Below are 27,493 nucleotides of genomic sequence, written 5' to 3' on the forward strand. Positions count from 1 at the left end.
TAATCGAGGTTGCCCTGTATTTGAAAGCACTCGCTTTTGATTCCTGGCCCGCTATTTTGGGCCACCTTTGGACCTTGGGTTCCAATTTCCTCCTTCAGATGCATATCTTTGGACTGTGGGAGGAAACCGGAGCACCCAGAGGAAACCCACGCAGACACGGGGAGAATGTGCAAACTCCACACAGGCAGTTGCCTGAGGCGGGAATTGAACCCGGGTCTGTGGCGCTGTGAGGCAGCAGTGCTAACCACTAGCAGGATAAAAGGTCGGTACAACATTGAGGGCTGAAGGATCTGTACTATGCTGTACTGTTCTAGGTGCTATGTTCTATGTAATCCAGGATAAAGCACCCCATTGGATTGGCACTACTTCCACAAGCATCCCCTCCCTCTCCCACTGACACTCAGTAGCAGCAGTGTGTACCATCTACAAGATGCACTGCAGCAATTTTCAGACCCTTCAACTGCAACTTCCAAACCCATAATCTCTGCCCCCTAGAAGGGCAAGGGCAGCAGATACACGGGAACACTGCCCCTTGCAAACCACTCCCCATCCTGATATGGAAATACATCGCTGTTCCTTCAGGGGGTCAAAATCCTGGAAATCCCTCCCTAAGGGCATTGTGGGTTAACCCACAGCACACGGACTGCAGCAGGTCAAGATGGCAGCTCACCCCCACCTTCTCAAGGGGGTAATTAGGGGACGGGCAATAAATGCTGGGCCCAGCCAGCGACACCAATATGTCATGAATATTATTTTACAGAAAAAATACCAGGCTCCTTTATGGACTAGATATTTTTCTCTGTCACACTTCTGACCTCTTGCTAAATAGTGAACAAAAGTCGTATTTCATACCCCATTCCAAACGCCTCCCCTATGATTAACTAAAGATTAATCTGGGATCGTCCTGTTCTGAGAGATACTGTATGCAGGTCAAGCCGGAGTGCTTGAAAAACTGACAGCACCCTCCCTCGAATCTTCCACCTACAATGCCCTCTGGTGGGACTTGAACCCTGGATCATCTGACTGACCAGCGCGACTGATGCCACAAAGGGTTTTGGTGTAGGCCAGGCTACTCTTCTGGAGTGGGTGATGCGTGACCCAACAGGACGCGGAATGTGAAATCCAGTTGGGAAAGGGGACACCTCAAACACGTTGCACCTCTGCCTTGACCCGAAGGCCATTCACGTCGATGGAGACTATCTTCAAGATAGGACGGTGTGACTCAAAAAGATGACGACGTCTACCTTCTGACCACACCAGACTCATCTATTCCTGCAACACGTGACCTTTGGGCGGAGAGGTTTCAGCTTGCACTCGTCAGGACACTCTGCAAGAATACCAGTGCAACGCTGCATGAAGGAGAGTACTGATTGGTTGGCAAGTGGACAACCAATTAGGTTTGGAGAAAGTGAGGGCTGCAGATGCTGGAGATCAGAGTTGAGAGTGCGGTGCTGGAAAAGCACAGCAGGTCAGGCAGCATCCGAGGAGCAGGAGAGTCGACGTTTCGGGCCAGAGCCCTTCATCGGGAAATGAGGTTAGACCTGGAATTCCCTCCCCAAGGGCATGGTGGTTTAAGAAGGCAGCTCATTTCCACTGTCTCAAGGGGTAACAAAGTGCAGGCTCAGCCAGTGACACTCAGGTCCCATGAATGAATGTTATATAAAAGTGGTTTTCCCCTGAAATCGCTGCTCTTGCAAAATTACCCTGATTACTGCAAATTAAGTGGATTTGAAAACCGAAGTCTTTTTGTAGCAATGCTCAATCTCCGTCTGACTGGACAATGACCTAACCAGACCTTAAACGTGAACAGGAGGTTGGGAGAGAGCTGGTAGTCGAAAGGATCAGGAGAATCTATTTTGCCACTATTGAAGGAGATCATTACTGTTCTAGTTCCATCTTTATATACCCTTCTCTGCCTCCAATCCCTGCTGGAGTTTGGTTAGCCAGTTTAATTCAGAGATTGACCACTCACTGGCAGAGCGTCAATGACCGTTTGCAATGACAGTTCCAAATGCTGGAAGAGCACAGCAGGTCAGGCAGTATCCAAGGAGCAGGAGAATCAATGTTTTGGGAATAAACCCTTCACCGGGAAGGGCTCCAGCCCGAAACGTCGACTCTCCTGCTCCTCGGATGCTGCCTGACCTGCTGTGCTTTTCCAGCACCATACTCTCAACTCTGACCTCCAGCATCTGCAGACCTCACTGTCTCCAAATGTCTGTTGTCCATTCAGGGACGAACAGTTTCTGGGAACGTTCATTCTGAAATGTTAACTCTACTTTCTCTTCACAAGCGCTGGCAGATCTGCCGAGTTTTTCCAGCAATTTCTGTTTTGGTGTCTGATTTCCAACGTCTGCAGTTCTTTGGCAGTTTAGGGTTTATCTACCCTACCGGTAAGACGTAGGACAGGAATTAGACCATTTGGCCCATCGAGTCTGCTGCTCCATTCGCTTTCCCTCTTTAACCCTTGACTCCCTTTGAAAACAACATCAACTAGCCACGAAACAACACGACCAGCTATCCCTAGTAGCCACACACGCAGACAACAAGCAACATGAATTCAACTGGGAAAACACTACTATCATAGGGCAAGCCAGACAGAGAACAGCCAGGGAATTCCTAGAGGCATGGCATTCATCCACAAACTCCATCAACAAACACATTGACCTGGACTCAATATACCAACCACTACAGCGGACAGCTGAAACTGACACCCGGAAGTGGCAAGGACAGACTACTATAAATACCGGAAGAAACATCAAAGAAGCGCTTCGCAGGAGGCTCCAGAGCACTGATGATGTCGCCTAGCCAGGGGACGAAACGTTTGCAACAAGAACTTCCAGCTCGGCGATCAGAACCACAACAACAAAAACTTTTCTTGGCCATCTTAAATATACTCAATGATCTGGCTTTCACAGCCTTCTGTGGCAGTGAATTCCATAGATTCACCACCCTCTGGCTGAGAGAGAGAGAGACAGAGAGAGAGAGAGAGAGAGAGAGACAGAGAGACAGAGAGACAGAGAGAGAGAGAGAGAGAGAGAGAGAGAGACACACACACACACACACACACACAGACACACACACACAGTGTTTGCTGCTTACAATTTACCTCTTGGAGGCAAGACGTCATTCTTAAGCCTCACCCTGAGCCAATGGACTTGACCACAGCGGATTCAAGGTCATCATAAAAGCTAAGATGAAGTTAAGATTACCAGAAACAAGTGTCTAAGATGGACTCTTCCCCAGAAAAGAGTGCAAACACATCACATCGAAGACTTTCTGGATTATAACATACTCCTTGGTGGCCAATAGTTTGTAACCACAGCCAAGAACCGCAGTTAATAACTCAATCATTTAAAACGCTTTATGCTATCCCTCAAGTCTCACTTTGAGCCTTTTTCACATCACATGGAAGACGGTAATAATCAATTATTAAATCAATTTTTAAAATATGGTTAGTGGTTACAGTGGAACGCCGACATTAATATTAATATTTATACCCTTGGACCAAGCGACTGGTCTGAACACTGTCTCAAAATGGTATTGGGGGGGTGTATCTCTGAGTGCAGCAAAGTTGCAGACCCTAGGGTCTATTTCCATGCTGTATCACTCCATGACAGCTCAGCCCTGCTCCGCAATGCTTTTCATTTTGATAACGGAACAGGCTAGGATGGAAGCAGAAACTGAAGTTGCTGGAAAAGCTCTGCGTGTCTGGCAGCATCCGCAGAGAGAAAGCAAGAGTGAACGTTTCAGTTCCGGTGACCCTTCCTCAGAACTGATGGGAGCGAGGAAAATGGCAGTCGCTGTGCAGAAGATAGGATGGGGGCGCGGTGGTGGGGGAGGGGGGGAAAAAGGGGAGATGTTAGAGCCAAAGACAGAGAAGAACAGTTGGACAGACAAAGGAGTGTCTGGCTTGGAGGATGAAAAGTTTTAAGTGAAGATCGTTAATGGTCAACGTGGATAAATTGGACTGTTGCTGACTTGCAATGCTGACCTCCAGACCTGAACTGGAGGGGAACCAATATCCTGGTGGGGAGAGTTGTTTGTGCAGCTGGGGAGGCTTTAAACCAGTAGTGAGGGGACGAGAGAGAGAGAGAGAGAGAGAGAGAGAGAGAGAGAGAGAGAGAGAACGTGGCTCGGAAATTAAACAGAGCCAAGGCTTAAGGTGGGCAGCATGGTGGCTCAGTGGTTAGCACTGCTGCCTCACAGCACCAGGGACACGGGTTGGATTGTAGCCTCGGGCGACTGTCTGTGTGGAGTTTGCACGTTCTCCCAATGTCTAAGTTGGTTTCCTCCCACAAAGATGTGCAGTTCAGGTGGATTGGCCATGCTAAATTACCCATAGTGCTAGGTGCATTGGTTAGAGGGAAGGGGGTTACTCTTCGGAGGGTCGGTGTGGACTTGTTGGGCCAAAAGGCCTGTTTCCACACTGTGGGGAATCTAATAGTTATGGAGCATATCCCTTTGGGGCTTTGTGGTGTACCATAAAACGGAGAATTTCTGTAAGACACGGCGGCCCTATCTGGACACAGATTTGTCAGCCACACTAATAATTTATATAGCCATAAGGATTGCATTTTATAAATCTAATACACAGAGTAGGAACTACAAACATATGAGTATGCATAAATTAGCAAGTTTTGAGAAGATTTGTGGCTCAGGTTGAGGTTCTGGATATAGGTTTGCTCGCTGAGCTGGAAGGTTCATTTCTAGTCATTTCGTCACCTTACTAGGTAACATCTTCAGTGGGCCTCAGGCCTGAGCTGGAAGGCTCATTTCCAGTTGTTTCGTCACCCTACTAGGTAACATCTTCAGTGAGCTCCAGGCCTGAGGCCCACTGAAGATGTTACCTAGCAGGGTGACAAAACCTCTGAAAATGAACCTTCCAGCTCAGCGAGCAAACCTACATCCATGTGTAAATTAAGGCTCTCACTGGTTGATTGCTAGTAATTTGCTTCATGAGCCATATTATTATTATTTACTAGTTAGTTATTAGTTATTAGTTATTTATGTATTTTGTTGATTTTTTTCTTATATAGCTTTACGTATGAGTGTAAATTGGATTTTTTTTGCTCTTTTTCTGTACTGTTTTGAATTTGTTGTAATATTTAAAAATCTATTTTTTCAATAAAAATATATTTTAAAAAATAGAGACAAGGAGCACAGCAGAGAGTGAGGTCTGACGAATAAACTGCATTTATTTCAGTGCAAGAGGCCTGTCAGGTAATGCAGATGAACTCAGGGCGTGGATGGGAACGTAGGACTGGGCTGAGGAAGGGACAGGACTGGCAACGCAATGTTCTCAGGTGTAGCTACAACAGGAGGGGTAGAAAGGGAGGCAAGAGAGGATTGGGGTGTGGTGTGGGGGGCGGGGGTGGAGTGGCATTCGATCAGTTCTGTGGAATGCTTTGGGGTGTTCTACTTGAGAAAGAAAAAGGGCATACCAACAAGATATCCCAACCCAATCTAGTCCCACCTGCCAGCACCCGACCCATATCCCTCCAAACCCTTCCTATTCATATACCCATCTAAATGCCTCTTAAAGGTTGCAATTGTACCAGCCTCCACCACGTCCTCTGGCAGCTCATTCCATACACGTACCACCCTCTGCATGAAATAGTTGCCTCTTAGGTCTCTCTTCTTTCTTTCCCCTCTCACCCTAAACCTATGTCCTCTAGTTCTGGACTCCCCATCCCAGGGAAAAGACTGTGTCTATTTATCCTAAACAAGGCTCCTCATGATTTTATAAACCTCTATAAGATCACCCTTCAGCCTCCGACGCTCCAGGGAAAACAGTCTCAGCCTCTCCCTGTAGTCAAATCCTCCAACCCTGGCAACATCCTTGTAAATCTTCTCTGAACCCTTTCAAGTTTCACAACATCCTTCTGACAGGAAGGAGACCAGAATTGCACGCAATATTCCAACAGTGGCCTGACCAATGTCCTGCACAGCCGCAACATGACCTTCCAACTCCTGTACTCAATACTCTGACCAATAAAGGAAAATATTTGTGGGTGGCACGGTGGCACAGTGGTTAGCACTGCTACTTCACAGTGCCAGAGACCCAGGTTCAATTGACAGTGTGGAGTTTGCACATTTTCCCCGTATCTGCATGGGTTTCCTCTGGGTGCTCTGGTTTCCTCCCATAGTCCAAAGACTATGTTAGTGTGGACTGACCATGCTAAATTGCCTATAGTGTTAGGTGTAGGGGCATGGGTGGGTTGCGCTTCGGCGGGTCGGTGTGGACTTGTTGGGCCGAAGGGCCTGTTTCCACACTAAGTAATCTAACCTAATACCAAACGCCTTCTTCGCGATCCGATCTACCTGTGATTCCACTTTCAGGGAGCTAGGACCCATTTCTCTGAAGCTAATTGTTAGTGTTGCTGCTAGCTCACTCATAATTGCAGGATCACAGCTAACAGGAGAGAATTTGTTCTTGGGCAGTGGGGGGGTTTGTAAATACATTCTGGTGTAGTATGGGCCGTCCCGTTCCTGTTGAAAATATAGCAATGTACGCCCTACATTTTAGAGATTGTGTAAGCAAGAGAGGTCACACAATGTCACTGAATTGCAAGCAGCCTTGGAAGGTGATTATTCATTTAGTTCAGTATCCTACTTTCCACTGGCTTCAAATGGATGGTGGAAAAAATCCAAACGGATGTGAAGTGGGCAGCGGTTAGGTAGGAACAGGAAGAGGCCATTCAGCCCTCTGAGCTCATTCTGACCTTCAATGACCCCCATGGCAGATCAGTGCTAGCCCGTCTGGCTTTGCAACAGAACCCAGTTGCCTCAGCTTTGATTTTAGCAACTATTCACGTTGAGATCTAACAACCCAGCGCAGGGGAGGGGGCAGAATGTATTCCAGGTTAGATTCAAAACCACCTCTCAAATGAGGGGCATTACAGAACAATGCAATTAATGCCCATTGCAACGCAACAGAGAGAGGGGGGCAAAAGTAGATGAGGGACAGTACGCAAGGGGAGAAATGCAGATTAAAGGATACAAACTGTGAAGAGATGATTGTTTACAGGCTATGGGTAATCAGATTGATGTAAAGACTCAACTCGTTTCTTCCCTTGCCTTGGAATGATCTATCCCTGCTCCTCAGCTATCCCCACGGCAACCTCAGTAACTCCAGGCCCAGAACAGGACCAGGGGCTAGTGTAGCATTGAGAAACTGCTGGCAGTTTCTGGTTTTTAAAAACATGACATTTTGAGAAATGTGAAACTAGATTGTTCGGACCCAGATACTGAGCCTCTGACCTGCAGCTGGGGGTCAGTGTGTGGAATTGCGGTCCCTCTACCCTCCAGTCCCAATCACCAGGTAAACTATCACCAAAGCAGAATTCCAACAGAACCCAGACCCCTTCCTGTTCGCTCCCAACGGACCCAGATCCCTTTCCCGTTCACTCCCAATGGATCCAAAGCCCCTTCCACTTCACTCCCACCGGAACCAGACCCCCTTCCCCTTCGCTCCCAACGGACCCGGATCCCCTTCCAGTTCATTCCCAACAGAACCAGACCCCCTTCTCCTCCACTCCCAACTGACCCAGATCCCCTTCCCATTCGCTCCTAATGGACCCAGATCCCCTTCCCGTTCACTCCTAACCGTACCAGACCCCCTTCCCGTTTACTTCCAACGAAATCAGACCCCCTTCCCCTTCGCTCCCAACAGACCCAGATCCCCTTCCCGTTCACTCCCAACGGAACCAGACCCCCTTCCCCTTCGCTCCCAATGGAACCAGACCCCCTTCCCGTTTGCTCACAAAGGAACCAGACCCCCTTCCCCTTCGCTCCCAATGGAACCAGACCCCCTTCCCGTTTGCTCACAAAGGAACCAGACCCCCTTCCCCTTCGCTCCCAATGGAACCAGGCCCCCTTCCCCTTCGCTCCCAATGGAACCAGACCCATTTCCCGTTCACTCCCAACTGACCCAGACCGCTTCCCCTTCGCTCCTAATGGAACCAGTCACCAATCTGCCTGCTCCCAATGTACACAATCCCCAATGGACCCAAACTGTTTCCCATTTACTCCCTCTGTACACATTCCCAACAAATCAAAGCCTTTCAAATTCACTCCCAGTGTGTTGAATTCGAAAGCAAGACAAAAAGAAAATCACAATTCACAAGGCAGTTCACAACGCTGGGCTCAAAAACAAAAAGAGACCACCATCTACAAAACTCAATAAAGCCTGACAGACAGACTGACCATCTCTCCCACACAAATAACAACAGAATCCCTGAACAGGTCTTCAATGGGGAAGAGTCTCTGATCCCCAGCAAACAGAGCCCTAACTGATCCCGGACTCCCATCATACCTCAGGCCCAACATCCCAGGAATCAGTCTGATTAACCTTTATTACACTCCCTCCATCACCAGGACATCTTTGCTCAGATGAAGAGACCAAAACTGCGCACACAATACTCCAGGAGCGGTCTCCCCAAGGCCTCTGTACAATTGCAGCAAGGCAACCCTGCTCCTGTCCAACCCTCTTGCTATGAAGGCCAACGTATCATTTACCTTCTTCACTGCCTGTTGTCAAATTTCCTTCCCCGTAGCGTAATAGTGAAGCAGATGGATTTTTACAACAATGCCGGTTCCATAGTTGAGACTAGCGTTCAATTCCCAATATCATTAATCGAATGCAATTACTACCACAGGCCATCATGAGGTCTGGACCCATGGCCCCCCAGAATATTAGCCCCAGCTTCTGGATTGCTAGCCCAGTGAAATCGCCATATTAACACACTCTCCTCACATAGCGCATTAACATTTGGGTATGACTACTCTCAGATACCTCCAAGTTAAACAATGAATTCTTCCCAAAGCTACAGGTCCAAGCTGAGTGCAGTTAGTTTTAACGTGTGGAGAATTCCAGGAGATAAAAGGCAGCTGAAGAGAGCCAGAGCAGGGGCAGCACAGTAGCGCAGTGGTTAGCACTGCTGCCTCACTGCGCCAGGGACCTGGATTCGATCCCAGCCTTGGGTGACTGTCTGTGTAGAGTTTACACATTCTCCCCGTGTCTGTGTGGGCTTCCTCAGAGTGCTCCAGTTTCCTCCCACAGCCTGAGACGTGTAGGTTAGGGTGGGTTGGCCTTGTTAAATTGCCCCATAGTGTCCAGAGATGTTTTGGTTAGGTAGACCATGGGGGAGAAAAAAAAAGAGTCCGGGTGGGTTGCTCTTTGGAGGGTCAGGGTGGACTTGTTGGGCCGAATGGCCTGTTTCCACACTGCAGGGATTCGATTCTATTCTGTCTGCCTTAGGTGATGAGCCAATCACAACTGGGGGAGGGGGGAGCAAGTTTTAGGATAAGAGGCTGGAGGTTCAGAGGGGGTTTGGGAAAAATCTTTTCCCACTCAGTGGGTGGTGGGAATCTGAAATGCACTGCCTGGGAAAGGTTGTGGAGGCTGGAAACTTTACAATCTATAAAACAAAAAATTAGGATGAGCACTTCAAATATTGTAACATTTAATGGGTACGGGACAAGTACAGGAAGTTGGGATTAGCACGCCTTTCAGTGGTAGTGAGTCAGTGTACACGCAATGGGCCGAAGGGCCTTTACTGCGTTGTATGAATCTTCCGACTGGGATCCACTCACCCCATTCCCAGTCCTCGTGAATGGGCAAGAGGGAATTTTGCCCAATTTGAGACACACACCATAGCAACAAAACACCACAGACACCATGCCAAGGGTTAATGCTTGGTACAACCTATTGCCATCTACCAACACCCTGCCCTCGGTTTAAACATTGTTCAATCGAGAAACGCGTCCCGGGATTTTAGAGTCCATTGAATCCCTACAGTGTGGAAACAGGCCCTTCGGCCCAACAAGTCCATACCGACCCTCCGAAGAGTAACCCGCCCAGACCCATTCCCCTCTCCTATAGTCTTCTTATCCTCCACCCATCAGGACCAATGCAAGAATGCCAAATCTCAAGCCATCGCAACAACCTACACAATGGGAGGAAGGGTTGCTGATTGGTTGGGGAGGATTGGGGTGGAAGAAACAGTGAGGCTGATTGGCCGAGCGAGAAGCGGGGCGCAGACACATTTGGAGACATGGTTCTCCAGAGACAAATCAAATGCTCAAACTTCTGCGTTTTGTCAAACTGATCTGAGTGATGGCGTCATGGTGGGGGCGGGGGGGGGTGACGGATTTCTGGAGTTTCCCTCTGACCTTCTCCATGGAGACAGCTCATCCAATCACGCGCCAACCAATCAGCACCCCGAGTTGGTCTACAATGGAAATTGTTTGAAATGTGATATTCTTGCTCCTGCCCTGATGAGCATAAGGAGGATTATCTCAACGAAACGTCTCTCTTCTATAATACCAAGCAGCTGGCTTGGCAATTAATCAGAACTACATCCCATCCGTACCTATCCAAGTTCCTCTTAAACACAATACTTGGCCCCAAGCCCTCCAACAGGGCAGCAGTGCCCACCCTGGGCATTGAGTGTATGGAGCACAGACACCAGCATTGGCATCCTGGGATGAGTGGAATGGTTCCATGCTATAACTGCTCGGCCAGTCTTCACTAGTTAAGAGTTCACATCTCGAAGAACGGGATGAATCTTTGAGAACTTGTGGGGATATTCATAGAATCCCTAGAGTGTGGAAGCAGGCCATCCGGCCCTCAGTAGAGCGTCCCACCCAGTCTGATCCCCCTATCAGCCCTGCATTTCCCCATGGCTAACCCAACCAGCCTGCACATCCCTGGATGCTATAGGACAATCTAGATCAGATTAGATTCCCTACAGTTTGGAAACAGGCCCTTCGGCCCAACAAGTCCACACCAACCCTCCGAGAAGTAACCCACCCAGACCCATTTCCCTCGGACTAATGCACCGAACACTACGGGCAATTTAGCATGGCCAGTTCACCCTGACCCGCACATCTTTGTATTGTGGGAGGAAACCGGAGCAGCTAGAGGAAACCCACACAGACACGGGGAGAATGTTTGTGTGGAATTGGCACAGTCACCCAAGGCGGGAATCGAACCCGGGTCCCTGGCACTGGGAAGCAGCAGTGCTAACCACTGAGCCACCGTGCCAACCTAATACAGTGATTTTGGATAGGGACCTTTGATAATATCTCCTGCCTCACAGAAGCTTCCCCTATTAAGGCCAGACGTATGTTTGCCCATGGAGGTGTGGTGCTGGGAGTATTGTTAGACAGTAAAAAGTGAGGTCTGCAGATGCTGGAGATCAGAGCTGAAAATGTGTTGCTGGTTAAAGCACAGCAGGTCAGGCAGCATCTAAGGAGCAGGAAATTCGACGTTTCGGGCATAAGCCCTTCATCAGGAATGCCTGATTCTCATTCCTGATGAAGGGCTTATGCCCGAAGCGTCGAATTTCCTATTCCTTGGATGCTGCCTGACCTGCTGTGCTTTAACCAGCAACACATTTTCAGCTATTGTTAGACAGCTCAACTTGGAACCCTCACCCTAATGCAGCCAATCCACAAACCTGCACGAAAATCATTAGTGGCCAGTTACAACACCCAGACAGTTATTAGATATAGATACAGAACTATAGCACCACACTACGAGGTTGCTTCATTCGGTCCCCGTTCTGGGACTGTTTGATGGGGACAATGTGGAGAGAGGTTTACTCTCGGATCTTTAAAGAAAGGAGTAGAGAAAGCTTTACGCTCAGCTCAATTTTAAAAAGGGTAGAGAGAGCTTCACTCTCACCTTAAAAGAAACAAGAGTAGAATATGCTTTACTCAGTCTTTTTTTAAAAAAAAGGTAGAGGGAGCTTTACTCTCACTTTAAAGGGTAGGGGAAGCTTTATGCTGCCTTTTTAGATAAAAGGGTAGAGGAAGCTTTACTCAGCCTTTTCAAATAAAAAAGGTAAAGGGAGTTTTACTCAGCCTTTTTAAATAAAAAAAGGTAGAGAAAACTTTACTCTCACCTTTTAAAAAAAAAGGAAGAGGGAGCTTTACTCTCACCTGAAAGAAAGGATACAGAAAGCTTTACTCAGCCTTTTTAAAAAAAAAGGAGGTAGAGGAAGCTTTCCTCAGCCTTTTTTTTTTAAAAGAAAGGTAGGGGGAGCTTTACTCTCACTTTAAAGAAAGGGTAGAGAGAGCTTTACTTGGCCTTTTTAAAAAGGAGGTAGAGGGAGCTTTCCTCAGCCCTCTAAAAACAAGGGTAGGGAGAGCTTTACTCTCAGCTTTTGCTGAAAAAAAAGGGGTAGAGAGAGCATTACTCTATCTGATCCCATGCTGTCCCAGCCCTGGAGTGTCTGACTGGAACAGTGGGGAGAGAAGCCTTATTCTGAATTGAATTCGGTTGTTATCTCAAATGTGCTGACTATTATTACTGGAGGCAAAAGGCACAGAACTAATCTGTATCTGAGCTGCTGTAATGATTAATGCCATTGATTCCACCTCCGTGAACCACAGGGAGAGGAACTTTCTCCACTGATGGCGCTATTTAAATGCAAGAAGCAGAATGCTGCAGGCACTGGGAATGCTGCCTGCTCTAAGCCAAGCTGTGTAAGGTGCAAGGTTTTACTGAGAATTGATACAACTGATCCTCCACATGTTCCCATCTCCTTCCTGTGTTTCAGCGCTCCGAACTGACAAGATCCCAGAAAGTCTCAGACTCCGAATCAATTCAATAATCCGGCTCAGATTCCCGCTGTGGGTTGGGATTTAACCTCCTCTGGCTTCACATTGCACCGTTGGAACATTCAAGACTCAAAAGGAGTTGACACTGGTCTAACTAAAGATGTTTCGCTACATCCATGCCAACCAAACCTACAACAACAACCACTCTGCCTTTAGTTAGCACCTTTACCGGCCTGTGGTCCTCATGCCGAGCAGCTGTATCAGCTCTCTGGTGGATGGGCTGGACCAAGTGCCGAACAAGTCTAGAGGCTGGTACAGTTGGCATCACATCTGAGAGCAATCGGTGACCAACACAACGCAAAAGGAGGTGACCCTCCATAGGGTGCCAGGCAGGGGGCAGGATTCAGTAGGTACATACAATCAGGTGAGGCAGAGGGGTGCCTCAGGAGACCTGTGTGAAGAGGGTAACAAATCAGACACCAAACTTCACCTCTCCCACCGGCCAAACCGAGACTGGTAACCCCAACCACTGCAGCAGGGGACAACCTGTAGGACGCCCCTCCAAACCCCACTCACGGTGACATCGATGAGCCAGGCAAACACAGAGAGAGGGGAGGGGGAAAGAGAAGAGAGAGAGGGGGGGGAAAGAGAAGAGAGAGGGGGGGAAAAAGAGAAGAGAGAGAGGGGGGGGGAAAGAGAAGAGAGAGAGGGGGGGGAAAGAGAAGAGAGGGGGGGGGAAAAGAGAAGAGAGAGAGGGGGGGGAAAGAGAAGAGAGAGGGGGGGGGAAGAGAAGAGAGAGGGGGGGGAAGAGAAGAGAGAGGGGGGAAGAGAAGAGAGAGAGGGGGGAAAGAGAAGAGGGGGGGGAAGAGAAGAGAGAGAGGGGGGGAAGAGAAGAGAGAGAGGGGGGGGAAGAGAAGAGAGAGAGGGGGGGGGGGAAAGAGAAGAGAGAGAGGGGGGGGAAGAGAAGAGAGAGAGGGGAGGGGGAAAGAGAGAGAGAGGAGGGGGAAAGAGAGAGAGAGAGGAGGGGGAAAGAGAGAGAGAGAGGGGAGGGGAAAGAGAAGAGAGAGGGGGGGGAAGAGAAGAGAGAGGGGGGGAAAGAGAAGAGAGAGGGGGGGGGAAGAGAAGAGAGGGGGGGGGGGAAAGAGAAGAGAGGGGGGGGGAAAAGAGAAGAGAGAGAGGGGGGGGAAAGAGAAGAGAGAGAGGGGGGAAAGAGAAGAGAGAGAGGGGGGGAAAGAGAAGAGAGAGGGGGGGGAAAGAGAAGAGAGAGGGGGGGGGGAAAGAGAAGAGAGAGGGGGGGGAAGAGAAGAGAGAGGGGGGGAAAGAGAAGAGAGGGGGGGGGAAGAGAAGAGAGGGGGGGGGGAAGAGAAGAGAGAGGGGGGAAGAGAAGAGAGGGGGGGGAAGAGAAGAGAGAGGGGGGGGGAAGAGAAGAGAGAGGGGGGGGAAGAGAAGAGAGAGGGGGGGGAAGAGAAGAGAGAGGGGGGGAAAGGGAAGAGAGGGGGGGGAAGAGAAGAGAGGGGGGGGAAGAGAAGAGAGGGGGGGGGAAGAGAAGAGAGAGAGGGGGGGGAAGGGAAAGAGAGGGGGGGAAGAGGGGGGGCGAAGAGAGAGGGGGGGGAAGAGAGGGGGGGGAAGAGAGAGGGGGGGGAAGGAGAGAGGGGGGGGGGAAGAGAGAGGGGGGGGAAGAGAGGGGGGGGGGGAAGAGAGGGGGGGGGGAAGAGAGGGGGGGGGAAGAGAGAGGGGGGGGAAGAGAGAGGGGGGGAAAGAGAGAGGGGGGGGGAAAGAGAGGGGGGGAAAGAGAGGGGGGGGGAAGAGAGGGGGGGGGAAGAGAGGGGGGGGGGAAGAGAGGGGGGGGAAGAGAGGGGGGGGGAAGAGAGGGGGGGGGAAGAGAGAAGGGGGGGAAGAGAGAAGGGGGGGAAGAGAGAGGGGGGGAAGAGAGGGGGGGGGGAAGAGAGGGGGGGGGAAGAGAGGGGGGGGGAAGAGAGAGGGGGGGGAAGAGAGAGGGGGGGGAAGAGAGAGGGGGGGAAACACACACAAACAGAGAGAAAATGCGAGAGGTAGAGGGGCTAATATTTGGGGAATATTTGGGGAACATGGGTTCAATTCCCACCACCGCAGATGGAATTCAGTAAAATCTCTGGAATGACGAGTTGGTTTGTTCGTGTCTGTGTAACCTCTGTCAATTGTTGTAAAAAAACCCATCTAGCTCACGACTGTCCTTGAGGGATAGAAATCTGCTGTCCTTACCCAGGCTGATCTACAGGTGACTCCAAACTCACAGCGATGTGGTCACATCGTCACTCTGAAAAGGGCCGAGCAAGTTGCTCAGTTCAAGGGAGGGGCAAAAGAGCCTGGCTTTGCCAGTGATGCCCACGCACTGTGAATACATGATTTCTCTTCTTTCTTTCCTTCCTTCTCTTTTTTTCCTTTCTTCTGTCTTTTCATTCACCTCTTTCCTTAATTCTCTTCATCTTTCCTCCTGTCTCTCCTCCTCTTCAAATCACGACGAGTCACACCCTCATCCAGATGGAAAAACATCCCTTCAACTCCCCTCAGAACCTCTGATGTTGAATTTCTGCTGCCTACTCTCAAACCCTTCAACAAGGGGAACAGGAGCTTCCTATTGGCTCTCTCCCAGTTAGGCATCTCTTCAGCTTTCTTTGATCCAATGTAATTGGTCTATCCAAATAGACATCTCAACTAAATTCCTCCAATCCTGGCTTTGAAATCACAGAATCCTCATAGTGCAGAAAGAGGCTATTCAGCCCATCAGATCTGCACTGACCCTTCAAAGAACATCCCACCCAGACCCAGCCTCACATACTATCCCCTTACCCTCACATTTCCCATGGGTAATCTACTCTCACCTGCACATCCCTGGTCCCTATGGGGCAATTTAGAATGGCCAATCCACCCTAACCTGCACATCTCTGGGCACTATGCGGTAATCTAACATGGCCAATACCCCCAAACCTGCAAATCCCTGGATACTGTGGGGCAATTTACATGGCCAATCCACTCTAATTTGCACATTTTTGGACTGTGGGAGGAAACCGGAGCACTCAGAGGAAACCCACGCAGACACGGGGAGAATGTGTAAACTCCACACAGTCACCTGAGGGTGGATTCGAACCTGGGTCCCTGGTGCTGTGAGGCAGCAGTGTTAACCGCCTGTTCAGTCAGATTAGATCTTTTGAATGGGTACAACTATACTCAGGTTGGAGTCTAATCAGTGTTTCCTAACTTCTGCTCTATGCCAGGTTACGTAGCTAATAAATGCAGGGACTCTATTAGACATCGCGCCTACTGGTCCAGCAACCTTCAAGGAGCAATGGTCACACTGCATACCTCCTCACCCACACATCCTGGCATCGTGCCAGTTATTGCCAGCCTAAACATTGGCCACAATGGACATTCGTGTGTAACACACCCAGGCACGGGTGAGGGAAACACCTTGTGCATTATCTATAGGAAGCATTAATCCAGAAATCCACAGCCTCTCCCAAACACACTCCACTCACTGTCCGTCCTATCCCGGCTTAACCCTCCAACATGCTCTAGCATCAGAAACAAGAATCAACCTTCAGATGACAGCAATTACTACTCCCCAACCCCGCTCTGGACTAACCGACTCAGTGACATCATGGCACATCCTCTGGAGGGGGTGGGCTTTGTACCTAGGCCTTCCCTGTGCCACAGGGCTCCAATATTTATATCATATAATTACTAAAAAATAAACCTGTAGATTAACCACTCCCTCATTGAATCTGCCACTGATTAATTCTGAATTTATGCCTCTTCACGTCTGCGTCTATTGGTCTATTTTTCTGGACAAGCTTCATCATGTTCAGTAAAGGGGAGGTGATGGCCTAGTGGTATAATCAGTGCGCTATTAATCCAGAGACCCACATAATGTTCCAGGGACCTGAGTTCAAATCCTACCATGGTAGCACTCGAATTCAATTTTAAAAAACTTTATTATTTTAATATTCATTCACGGGCTGAGGGTGTCACTGGCTAGGCCCAGAACTTATTCCCCATCCCTTCTTGCCCAGAAGGCAGTCAAGAGTCAACCACGTTGCTGCGGGTCTGGAGTCACGTGTAGGCCCAGACCAGGTAAGGATGGCAGTTTCCATAAGACATAAGAGTGGAAGTAAGGCCATTCGGCCCATCGAGTCCACTCCGCCATTCAATCATAACTGATGGGCATTTCAACTCCACTTACCCGCATTCTCCCCGTAGCCCTTAATTCCTTGTGACATCAAGAATCTATCAATCTCTGCCTTGAAGACATTTAGCGTCCCGGCCTCCACTGCACTCTGCGGCAATGAATTCCACAGGCCCACCACTCTCTGGCTGAAGAAATGTCTCCGCATTTCTGTTCTGAATTGACCCCCTCTAATTTTAAGGCTGTGTCCACGGGTCCTAGTCTCCTCGCCTAACGGAAAAAATTTCCTAGCATCCACCCTTTCCAAGCCATGTATTATCTTGTAAGTTTCTATTAAGTCTCCCCTTAATCTTCTAAACTCCAATGAATACAATCCCAGGATCCTCAGCCATTCCTTGTATGTTAGACTTACCATTCCAGGGATCATCTGTATGAATCTCTGCTGGACACGTTCCAGTGCCAGTATGTCCCTCCTGAGGTGTGGGGACCAAAACTGGACACAGTACTCCAAACGGGGCCTAACCAGAGCTTTATAAAGTCCCTCCCTAAAGGACATTAGTGAACCAGATGGGTTTTCCAACAATCAACAATGGATTCATGGTCATTGTTAGATTCTTAATTTCAGATTTGTTTTTTAGGAACTAAATTAAAATTCCATCATCTACTGTGGTGGGATTTGAACCCAAGACCCCCAAACATTACCTGGGTCTCTGGTCTAGCAATAATACTACTATACCATTACCTCCCTGAGGAAAAATGCAGCTTGTTCACTAATGCCCTTTAGGAAAGGATCCTTACCTGGGTCTGGCCTACACAGGACTCCAGACCCACAGCAATGGGGTTGACTCTTAACTGCCCTCTGGGCAATTAGGGACAGGGCAATAAATGCTGGCCTGGCCAGTGACACCCTCATCCCATGAATGAATAAATAAAAATTAGGATGGAGTTCCCTTAGGGGGTCCAAAACGCAACAACTGGCTCATCCATCAACCACCTCGGACAGGTACGTGTCTAAGGAGATTGTGCTCACTCCAGGTTAATGGGTAGTGAGACGCCCAACTGCCATCGAGAGTGAGTAAGAGTCAGCCACCTCGCTGTGGGTTTGCAGTCCCATGTAGGCCAGACCGGGGAAGGATGGGAGATTTCCCTCTGTAAAAGGCATTTATGAACCAGACAGATTTTTTGTAACCACTGACAATCGTAACCGTCAGTTGTCAATATCCAGGCTCGTACTTAATTGCCCTCAGTTGTTGCCTTCCTGACCCATTGCAGTTGGTGTGATGTACATAGACATGAGGGAGGTTCAGATTTTATTAATTCATTAAATGTAAACTCTACCGCCTGCTGCAAAACCTTTAGGGTAGGGAAGTCTGCCATCTTTACCCGGTCCGGCCTACACGTGACTCTACAGCAATGGGATTGACCCTTAACCCTCTGAAACAAGCTAATTAGGTCAAAGACAATGAGAGAAGGGGGCCTTGCCCCCTCCTACTCTTGAGAAGATTTGTTTTAAAAACACAATCAGCTGGCGTGGTCACATTTGAAATTGGCATCTCCCAAAGGCCTGAGCAACATTATCACCAGGTCACTATCTCCTGTGTACGCACGCATTGACTTCGCATTACCCGATCCCTCCATCCCTGTACTCGTTCTGGTCGCTCGATCTTTGCAAAAGCTGTAAATATCCCTGGAGCACCGCAGCGACAAGAAATCCTCTCAGAAAACAGGAGGCGCAGACGACTGACAAATGGGATGTGAGGTTTTGGGAGGGACAGGGAGGCGCGGGAGGGGGAAGGTGTTTGACCTCACTGCTTTGGCAAGATATCAACCTTCAGACACATCCCAGAAGCGGATTTGTTTCGGACACAGAGACTGAGCATCTCTGCGATGGCCTCAATTTATCATCACTCAGGGAGTTGAAAGGTTGGATGCTGATTGGATGATTACCCTTGACCTCAATCTAGAACAGGGTAGGGGTTTAGAAATAAGAGTGCACCCCCATTTCAGACGGGGATGAGGTGGGGGAGGTTTTATCTCCCGGACAGTCATTACGGCCAAAGGCAGCAAATCAAATGCATTCAAGGCTGAGTCAGGTGGATTGCTGATTGATGAGGAAGTCAATGGTTATGAGGGAATGGGCAGCAGAGTGGGACTGAGGCTACAATTGGATTGGTGGGCAGCACAGCGGCTCAGTGGTTAGTGCTGCTGCCTCACGGCGCCTGGGACCTGGGTTCGATTCCACTCTCGGGCGACTGTGTGAAGTTTGCACATTCTTTTAGTGTCTGTGTGGGTTCCCTCCGGGTGCTCCGGTTTCTTCCCACACAGTCCAAAGATGTGCCGGTCAGGGTGGATTGGCCATGCTAAATTACCCCATAGTGTTCAGGGATGTGCAGGTTAGGGTGGATTGGCCATGCTAAATTACCTCATAGTGTTCAGGGATGTGTAGGTTAGGGTGGATCGGCCATGTTAAATTACCCCATAGTGTTCAGGAATGTGCAGGTTAGGGTGGATTGGCTGTGCTAAATTACCCCATAGTGTTCAGGGATGTGTTGGTTAGGGTGGATTGGCCATGCTAAATTACCCCATAGTGTTCAGGAATGTGTAGGCTAGGTGGATTAGCCATGAAATGCAAGAGTTACAGGGATGGGGTGGGGTGATTGGTCTGAGTGGCATGGTGTAGGAAAGGTTGGTGCAGACCCTGATGGGCTAAAAGGCCTCTTTCCACAGTGTAGGGATTCAATGAGGGGGGAAAAAAGTCATGATCTTAATGAAGGGTGGAGCAACTGGAGGGGCTGAATGGCCTCCTATTTCTTCGGTACACAAGGCTGCCCGTTTAAGCAATAAACTCTCATCCTGTGCTTTGGTTTGCTGCCATGGCTTTGGTCTTGACCTCCACACTACAATCAGAAGGCCATTAATGGGCAAGTCACAGGGCAGGGAGGTTGGGTGGTGGGATGGGGCTAGTTGGGCAAGGCAGGACATGGGGTGGCCATCAGGGTGCAGAGAGGGCATTGCACAGCTGAGCACCCAGGCAATTGAAAACACAACTGCCAATGGTGAAGCAATAGGAAGGATGGGTGAGCAAAGGGTTAGCACATACAGAGATCAGAGAGAGCGTTCATTGAGTCATACAGTGACGACATTAGTTCAGTGTGTGGATTGGAGTTATTCTGGCAGAGGTAGTGTCATAGAGACGTGCAGCACAGAAACAGACCCTTCGGCCCAATTCATCCATGCCGACCAGATATCCCAACCTAATCTAATCCCATTTTCCAGCACTTGGCCCATATCCCTCTAAACCCTTCCCATTCACATATCCATCCAGATGCCTTTTAAATGTTGTATTTGTACCAGCCTCCACCAATTCCCCTGTTGAGTTACAGTGGGTGACCAAAGAGTGCTGAGTTCAATGAGCACAGTACTCGGGCACACAGTCTCCCCTGGCCATGGGAATGAGGAAATTATCACTATCCGATCGCCCCACAACTGGGAAGTGTAAGATCGAACAGCTCCGTTGCTGAAGAAGGGCTTGAGCCCGAAACGTTGATTCTCCTGCCTGACCTGCTGCGCTTTTCCAGCAACACATTTTTCGCCATTGCTAACAGCCCCAACCACAACTCCAGCCCCAACTGACAATAAACAGGCTGTTGTCAAACCCATCCACTAACATCTTAAAGCACAGAAAGTGAGACCATTCTGCCCATCTTGCCTGTTCTGGCTCATTGAAAGAACTAGACAATTGTGTCCCATCCCCCCCACAGCTAACTTTCGCCACATCTCCTCACCAATAATGTGGAAAATGGTTCAGATCTGTTTGGGCTCTGGAAGGGTGTTTGATTGCAAGGGGATTGGATAGAATCTTCAACAGACATTAGGACATAGAACTACTGGCAAGGACATTGGGAGAGAATCCCATCCTCCAAAGAAGAAGCTTGAATGACCTTGCACACTTCATCCTGGACTGTAACGATCTACAGTGAGCTATGGGATGGCTTTATGAGGGGGATGGTAATATCATGGTAATCGCATTGCACTAGTAGCCCAGATACCAAAACAAATGCTATGGGGTCATGGGTTCAAATCCCATCACAGTTACTGACAGAATTTGAATTTAATTCATAAATCTGGCATATAATGCATTTTGGTGACCACAAACCCATTGTCGATTGTCATCAAAACCTAATCTAGCTCATTCTGTGCTATTGTTACATTCGCAAAGTACCATCCAAACCCACTTAAGGTGAGAGAGGGGTAAGATTGAAAACGGTGGTGGGTGAAAAGCCAATGTCTTTCCCTAAGGGCAGCGGAGTCTAGAAGGTTTAAGGTGGGAGGCGAAAGATTTGAAAGGGGCCTAAGGGTCTCCTTTTTCACACAGAGGGTGGCCAGTGTATGGAGCTACCAGAGGAAGTGGTGGAAGCTGGTACAATTTCAACATTTAAGAAGGCATCTGGATGGGTATATGAATAGGAAGGGTGTAGAAGGATATGGGCCAGGTGCTGACAAATGTGACTGGATTAATTTAGGATATCTGGATGAGTTGGGCCGAAGGGTCTGTTTCCACGCTGCACGTCTCTATGACACTGCCTCTGCCAGGAATAACTCCGATCCACACACTGAACTAATGTCGTCACTGGGCAAAAGCTTGGAACTTTGCAACCCCATTGCCCTCCCACAACCCTCCAATAGTAACGGGGTGTCCCACCCACCACCCCACACAGACCTTAACAAAGCAGCTCACCACCGTCCTTCTCAAAGGATAGACATTAAACACTGGTCCAGCTAATGACACCCATTCACTGAATAGATCGAATTCATTTCGCCTCTACGTGACTCCAGACCAAAATGACATGTTCAAAACTTAAGTATTCCTGGATACAGCCACTCAGTTCAAGAACAGTTTGGGATGGGCAATGAACGTTGATCTAGCCAGCAACCCCCACATCCTGTGCAAGAGTACATGATCGAAGTGCCCGGGCACCACCTCAATGCAGTTTCCAACAGCAGTAAAGTGGTCAGGTTGGGAGTGTAGCCGCTCACTCTGTCACACGGTTCATCTTCTACACTCAACCCTTATCCTTCTTTCCAACCCGCTCCCAACAGTTCCAACTGGCTCCGAAGACACACCAAGGAGCACTGCCCAACATGACAACCAACCTCAAACACAAACCTCCAGAGTATCCGCAAAAGGAGGTTTTGCTCCTCTCCCAAATCCAATGGGAATTTGATTACCATGGCGATGAGGGCACCAACTTGGATGCAGTGATGTAAACCCACAATGCCAACCCTGACGCCCACCCCGTCTCTTGTCACCCTCCCCCAATACTAGTCCGACCTGACCTCCGAATGGCTAATTTCCAACCCGTTGGCTTTGGGAACAGGTTAGGGAAAGGGTTAGGGTTTTGGGGGGGGGGGGGGGGGGGGGGGTGTGGGTGTGTGGAAGGGTGGCCCGGGGAGGGGCGGGCAAGAAGAAAGCAACGCTCGTTTTCTGTGCCCGCTACGGACACCCACGTCCAATCGGCCAGAGGTCAGCGCTGGCTCGAGGTACCCACTGGGCCGATGAGCCCTCGTAGGCATCGCGAAAGGAGGCGGGAGAGCGGGTGTGTGTGCCCACTACAGAAAGGGTGTGGGGGGTGTGTTTGTGTGGGGGAGGGAGGGCAGGTTAGGGGGTAAGGGGCAGGCAGTGAATTATGAAGCACTCCCTCCCCCCACCCTTTGACCACTTCCAGAGTCTACCAACTACTCTGGTACTCCTGATTGCACACCCCTGTCCTGTGTGCCCATGGTAACTGGCACCCAATATAGATCCAGCCTACTGAGACGGCAGATCCACCATTAAATAAAGCAAATCCTAATGTAGAGGCGGTATTCGCATCCAGCGACATCAACCAGCGCTCCGAACCTCACTTCCAATCCTCGATTCCCAGTGTTGCATTAAGGCCTTCCCGAAAATAATTAAAAAAAAACCAAATGAATGTCATGCCTGAACGCCCTTTAACGAAACCCTTCTCTGCATCCCTTGCTAAATAAAAAATCTCTTCTCCGGGTCAAATCTTTCTGGATCACCAGCTAACTGGAAAAATACAGTATTCCGGGATGGATTTTTATCCTTTGGGTTTCGATGCACCAAACACGAGATTGAAAAAACAAATTTTAAAATCCAACAGCGATCTGGAGTTGTTCAAATTCATCAAAAAAAAATACTCCAAGAGCTTTTAGTTTCTTAAAAAAAAAGAGAGAGAGGTCTGATTTTAAATAAAATATTCTGTAAGGAGGCAAGGATCAATTTGGTAACCCTTTCTCTCTCTGCTGCATCAGTCAGGGATAAGAGAAGGGGGTTGGTGAAGTGGGGAGGGGGGGGGGTGGATTTGGCATGGAAATCACAGCAGATTTCCCCACAAGGCCTCTTACCTGGCGCAAGCATAGCTGTCCGTTCGAAGGGAGATTGCAGTGAGCCCAGTCACCCCCTTCATTCACTCTCATTATCCGACTTTCCAGCTCCCAGTCACTGTCCAATCACACAATCTAACTGCCCTCAGCTCTATTCCACCTACATAGCATCTCCAACGTGGACAGAATTCTAATTCAAAAACAGCAACCATTTCTACCCTCAGAAGACTCATCCTTTAATTTTTTGGGGGGGAAAAAGAAAGGAAATATTTGAGAGGGAAATGAAAATAAGCAATAGAAGGGAACCTTTAGAAGCTTTCCCCCCCCCCTCCCCCTCCCCCTTTAAAATCTTGCATGCCCCTTACTCTTGGAGTGTAAAATTTGTTTCCAAAAATTAATCATGTCAGCTCTATCCGATATTGGTGAAGGTAACAGCAGGAAAGGTAGCAGTGCTGAATTTGCATTAGTGGATTGGTATTACACATCACATTGAGGGGAGGATTCGCCAAAAGGAGATTAAAAAGAGAGAGAGAGAGAGGAAAAATGTGCTGTCAGTATTCTTCACAAAAAAAAGTCTAAGGATGGTCAGTGCTGTAACGGGGAAAGGGTTAATCCCCCACAAAGCCAGCAATTGTATGCAAATAAGTCGACCCTGTTTCCTGAACACGATCAGATGAAATGTAAAAATTTAAAAAAAAACTTTAAAAGCCAGCACTGTCAGAAAGAGAGAGAGAGAGAGATTGCAAATCTACAAAAGGGTCAATTCCAAGCCATTGATTTCTCAATGGACTTAAATAGTTCTCTCCACATCTCCAACCCCCCCCCCCCACCCCAACCTTGCTAATATTTTGGGGTATCTTTTTGTTTTTCCATTAACTCCCCCCCCCCCCCAACAATTACCCCGAATAGAAAGGTTGGAGATGAAGAGATTTGCCCAATTTGAGAGTTGATGTCAGAGACATCGCTGGAAGTCGCTTCCTTCTCTCTGATGAGCGAGCCCCCCGCACTCTCCCTTTGCAGCTCACCTCCTGTGTTTGTCCGCTTGGTGCTCCCGGCATCGATAGGCGCTTCCAAAGGTCTTTTCCTGGAATCGGGGGGGTCGAGGTCAATGTGAGTCCCATTCTGTTGCATCGGGGCCATCATCTTAGAGCAAACCGTGAGAAAGAAGGAGGGGGGGAAAAACGAAGAGAGGCGGTTGAGATGAGATTTCCCCCCCCTCTCTTGTTAAATGCTACTGGCTGGACAAGGCTTAGATTGCAATAAAAGAGGTATTTTTTTATATAGAGAGAGTTATAGTTGAGAGGGTGAAGGGGTCCAGACCCCCTAGGATGGGGTGGGGAGGGGGGAATTTGGGGAGGGGAAAGGGGGGAAGGGAGAAAGCAAAGAAGAGAGGAAATGAGGGAACAGGCTGCCCGGGGATTCGATCCCTCTGCGCTGAAGCTCTGGATCAATCCCAGTCACTACGAGCCCTGGTTACATTGTAGCCCAGCGCTGCGACTCACATTGAAACACCGCAAGCCCCGCCTCCATTACGTCAGGCGGACGCTAGCTTGCCCCACGTGATGCCACGAGCCCCCGCCCCTTCGACATTTAGCCACGCCCCCGCCCATGGCCAGCCAATGGCATGCGACCATCATTAGCCCCCAGCCAATAGCATTTACGAATTATTACCCCAAGCCAATTATATTTGAATATCATTACCCTCCCAGCCAATGCCTTGTGAGGATCATTGACCCCTCAGCCAATGTCCTGTCAGCATCATTACCCCCTCAGCCAATGCCCTGTGAGGATCGTTACCCTCTCAGTCAATGGCCTGTGAGGATCATTACTCTCTCAGCCAATGCCCTGTGAGGATCCTTACCCCCTCAGCAAATGCCCTGTAAGGATCATTACTCTCTGAGCCAATGCCCTGTGAGGATCGTTACCCTCTCAGCCAATGGCCTGTGAGGATCATTACTCTCTCAGCGAATGCCCTGTAAGGATCATTACTCTCTCAGCCAATGCCCTGTGAGGATCGTTACTCTCTCAGCCAATGGCCTGTGAGGATCATTACTCTCTCAGCCAATGTCCTGTGAGGATCATTACCCCCTTAGCCAATGCCCTGTAAGGATCATTACTCTCTCAGCCAATGCCCTGTGAGGATCGTTACCCTCTCAGCCAATGCCCTGTGAGAATCATTACCCCCTTAGCCAATGCCCTGTGAGGATCGTTACCCTCTCAGCCAATAACTTATGAGTATCAATGCCCCTAGCCAATGTATTATTGTATTGGAGGGGGGCACAGTGGTTAGCACTGCTGCCTCACAGCGCCAGGGTCCCAGGTTCAATTCCAGCCTCGGGTGACTGTGTGTGTGGAGTTTGCACATTCTCCCCGTGTCCGTGTGGGTTTGCTCAGGTTTCCTCCCACAGTCTCTAGATGTGCAGGTCAGGGTGGATTGATAACCAGTCCCTGTTACTCTGTATTGCCCCATGGCCAATCTACCCTAACCTGGGTGGGACGTTCTTCAGAGGCGCAGTGTCGACTTGATGGGTCAATTGACCTGCTTCCATACTGTAGGCATTTTATGATAATTACCTCCCCAGCCAATGCCAGGTGTTTATCATAACCCACTACAAAGTTCTCTTCCCTGCCCCCAGCATTTCATTTGTTCACTCATTCCATCCTCTGTTGTCACCAACCCACCTCCACATCATCCCCCTTTTTTCCCTCTCCCCCTCAGTGTGGTGTTTACACATTCTCCCTGAGTCTGTGTGGGTTTCCTGCGGGTGCTCTGGTTTCCTTCCACAGTCCAAAGATGTGCAGGTTAGGGTGGACTGACCATGCTAGGTGTTCAGAGGTGTGTAGGCTAGGTGCATTCGTCAGGGGTAAATGTAGAGTAATGGGGAACGGTTTTGGGGGGGGTTACTCTTCAGAGAGTTGGTGTGGACTTGTTGGGCTGAAGGACCAGTTTCCTCACTGAGGGATTCTATGATTCTCTCCAGAAGATACTGATTCTCTGATGCCCCAGAGAGTTGCGCAGGGCTGATTTTAATTCATTCCCAGGACAAGGGCACAAATCACTAATTGTCCAGAGGGCAGATAGGAACAGTGGGTCTGGAGTCACGTGTAGTCCAGAGCGAGTAAAAATAGCAGATTTCCTTTCTTAAAAAGGCATTAGTGAACCAGACAGGTATTTTTGACTTTTATATCTGAAGATGCACTTATACACAATGGAATCGTTTTTCTCCCCATCACCAAACAGCCAGTGATATTTTATTTTATCTATTAACCACCACAAGCAAATCACCCAGCATTTTCCAATTAATTAATGTATGTGCAAAGTCTGTTTAAGACCATCAAAAGTAAAGGAGGGGGAGGGGGTGAAATCAAAACAGTGTTGAAAGGAGCCAGATGGGTTTTCTTTGACAACAGTTTCATGGTCATTATTAGACTTTTAATTTGCAAATTGTATTTTTTTTAAACTGAATTCAAAAGTTTGCCATCTGTCGTGACGAGGTTTGAACCCAGGTCCCCAGAACATTACCTGGGTTTTTGGATTGACAGCATTCTGAGGGGCTGGTTAGCTCAGTTGGTGGGTCTGCCACACAGAGTGAAGTGGGTTCAAATCCTGCCCTGGTTGAAGTTTCCACAAAGGAACCACCTTCTCCTTCTCTTCTCAGGTTGTGGTGACCCTCAGGTTAAACCACACACCCCACCCCACCCTGGTCATTCCTCTCCGGTTCAGAGAGTCAATCCGTGATGACATTATCTTTGATTAGATTAGATTACTTACAGTGTGGAAACAGGCCCTTCGGCCCAACAAGTCCACACCGACCCGCCGAAGCGCAACCCACCCATACCCCTACATTTGCCCCTTACCTAACACTACAGGCAATTTAGCGTGGCCAATTCACCTGACCCGCACATCTTTGGACTGTGGGAGGAAACCGGAGCACCCGGAGGAAACCCACGCAGACACGGGGAGAACGTGCAAACTCCGCACAGTCTGTCGCCTGAGTCAGGAATTGAACCCGGGTCTCAGGCGCTGTGAGGCAGCAGTGCTAACCACTGTGCCACCGTGTCGCTTTGGTCTACTGATAATGCCACTAGGCCAGTATAGTCCTCTAAACGGCACGGTGGCTCAGTGGTTAGCACTGCTGCCTCATGTCGCCGGGGACCTGGTTCAATTCCTGTCTCAGCTGACTGTCTGTGTGGCGTTTGCACATTCTCCCGTGTCTGTGTGGGTCTCCTCCCACAGTCACAAAGATGTGCACTTTAGGCCATGCTAAATTACCCCATAGTGGTGTAGGGATGTATGAGTTAGGGGAAATAGAGATTAATATGGGTTGGGGTGGGATTACTTTTGGAGGATCAGTGTGGGCCAAATGGCCTGTTTCC

The 27,493-nt window shown here is 49.1% G+C and overlaps 1 protein-coding gene across 1 annotated transcript in view; it reads right to left on the reverse strand.

The window, feature by feature from the left end:
- LOC132836702 (RNA-binding protein Nova-1-like) overlaps nucleotides 1-24,567 on the reverse strand; it is a 226,212-nt gene extending 201,645 nt beyond the window's left edge. Inside the window, exon 1 of the mRNA XM_060856107.1 lies at nucleotides 24,142-24,567. Within this exon, the coding sequence (XP_060712090.1) occupies nucleotides 24,142-24,259 (118 nt within the window). The 5' untranslated portion in view covers nucleotides 24,260-24,567. The remainder of the gene's footprint in view (nucleotides 1-24,141) is intronic.
- Between the last annotated feature and the right edge of the window lie 2,926 nt (nucleotides 24,568-27,493).

The sequence above is a fragment of the Hemiscyllium ocellatum genome, chromosome 47, assembly GCF_020745735.1.
Source record: "Hemiscyllium ocellatum isolate sHemOce1 chromosome 47, sHemOce1.pat.X.cur, whole genome shotgun sequence".
Classification (NCBI taxonomy): domain Eukaryota; kingdom Metazoa; phylum Chordata; class Chondrichthyes; order Orectolobiformes; family Hemiscylliidae; genus Hemiscyllium; species Hemiscyllium ocellatum.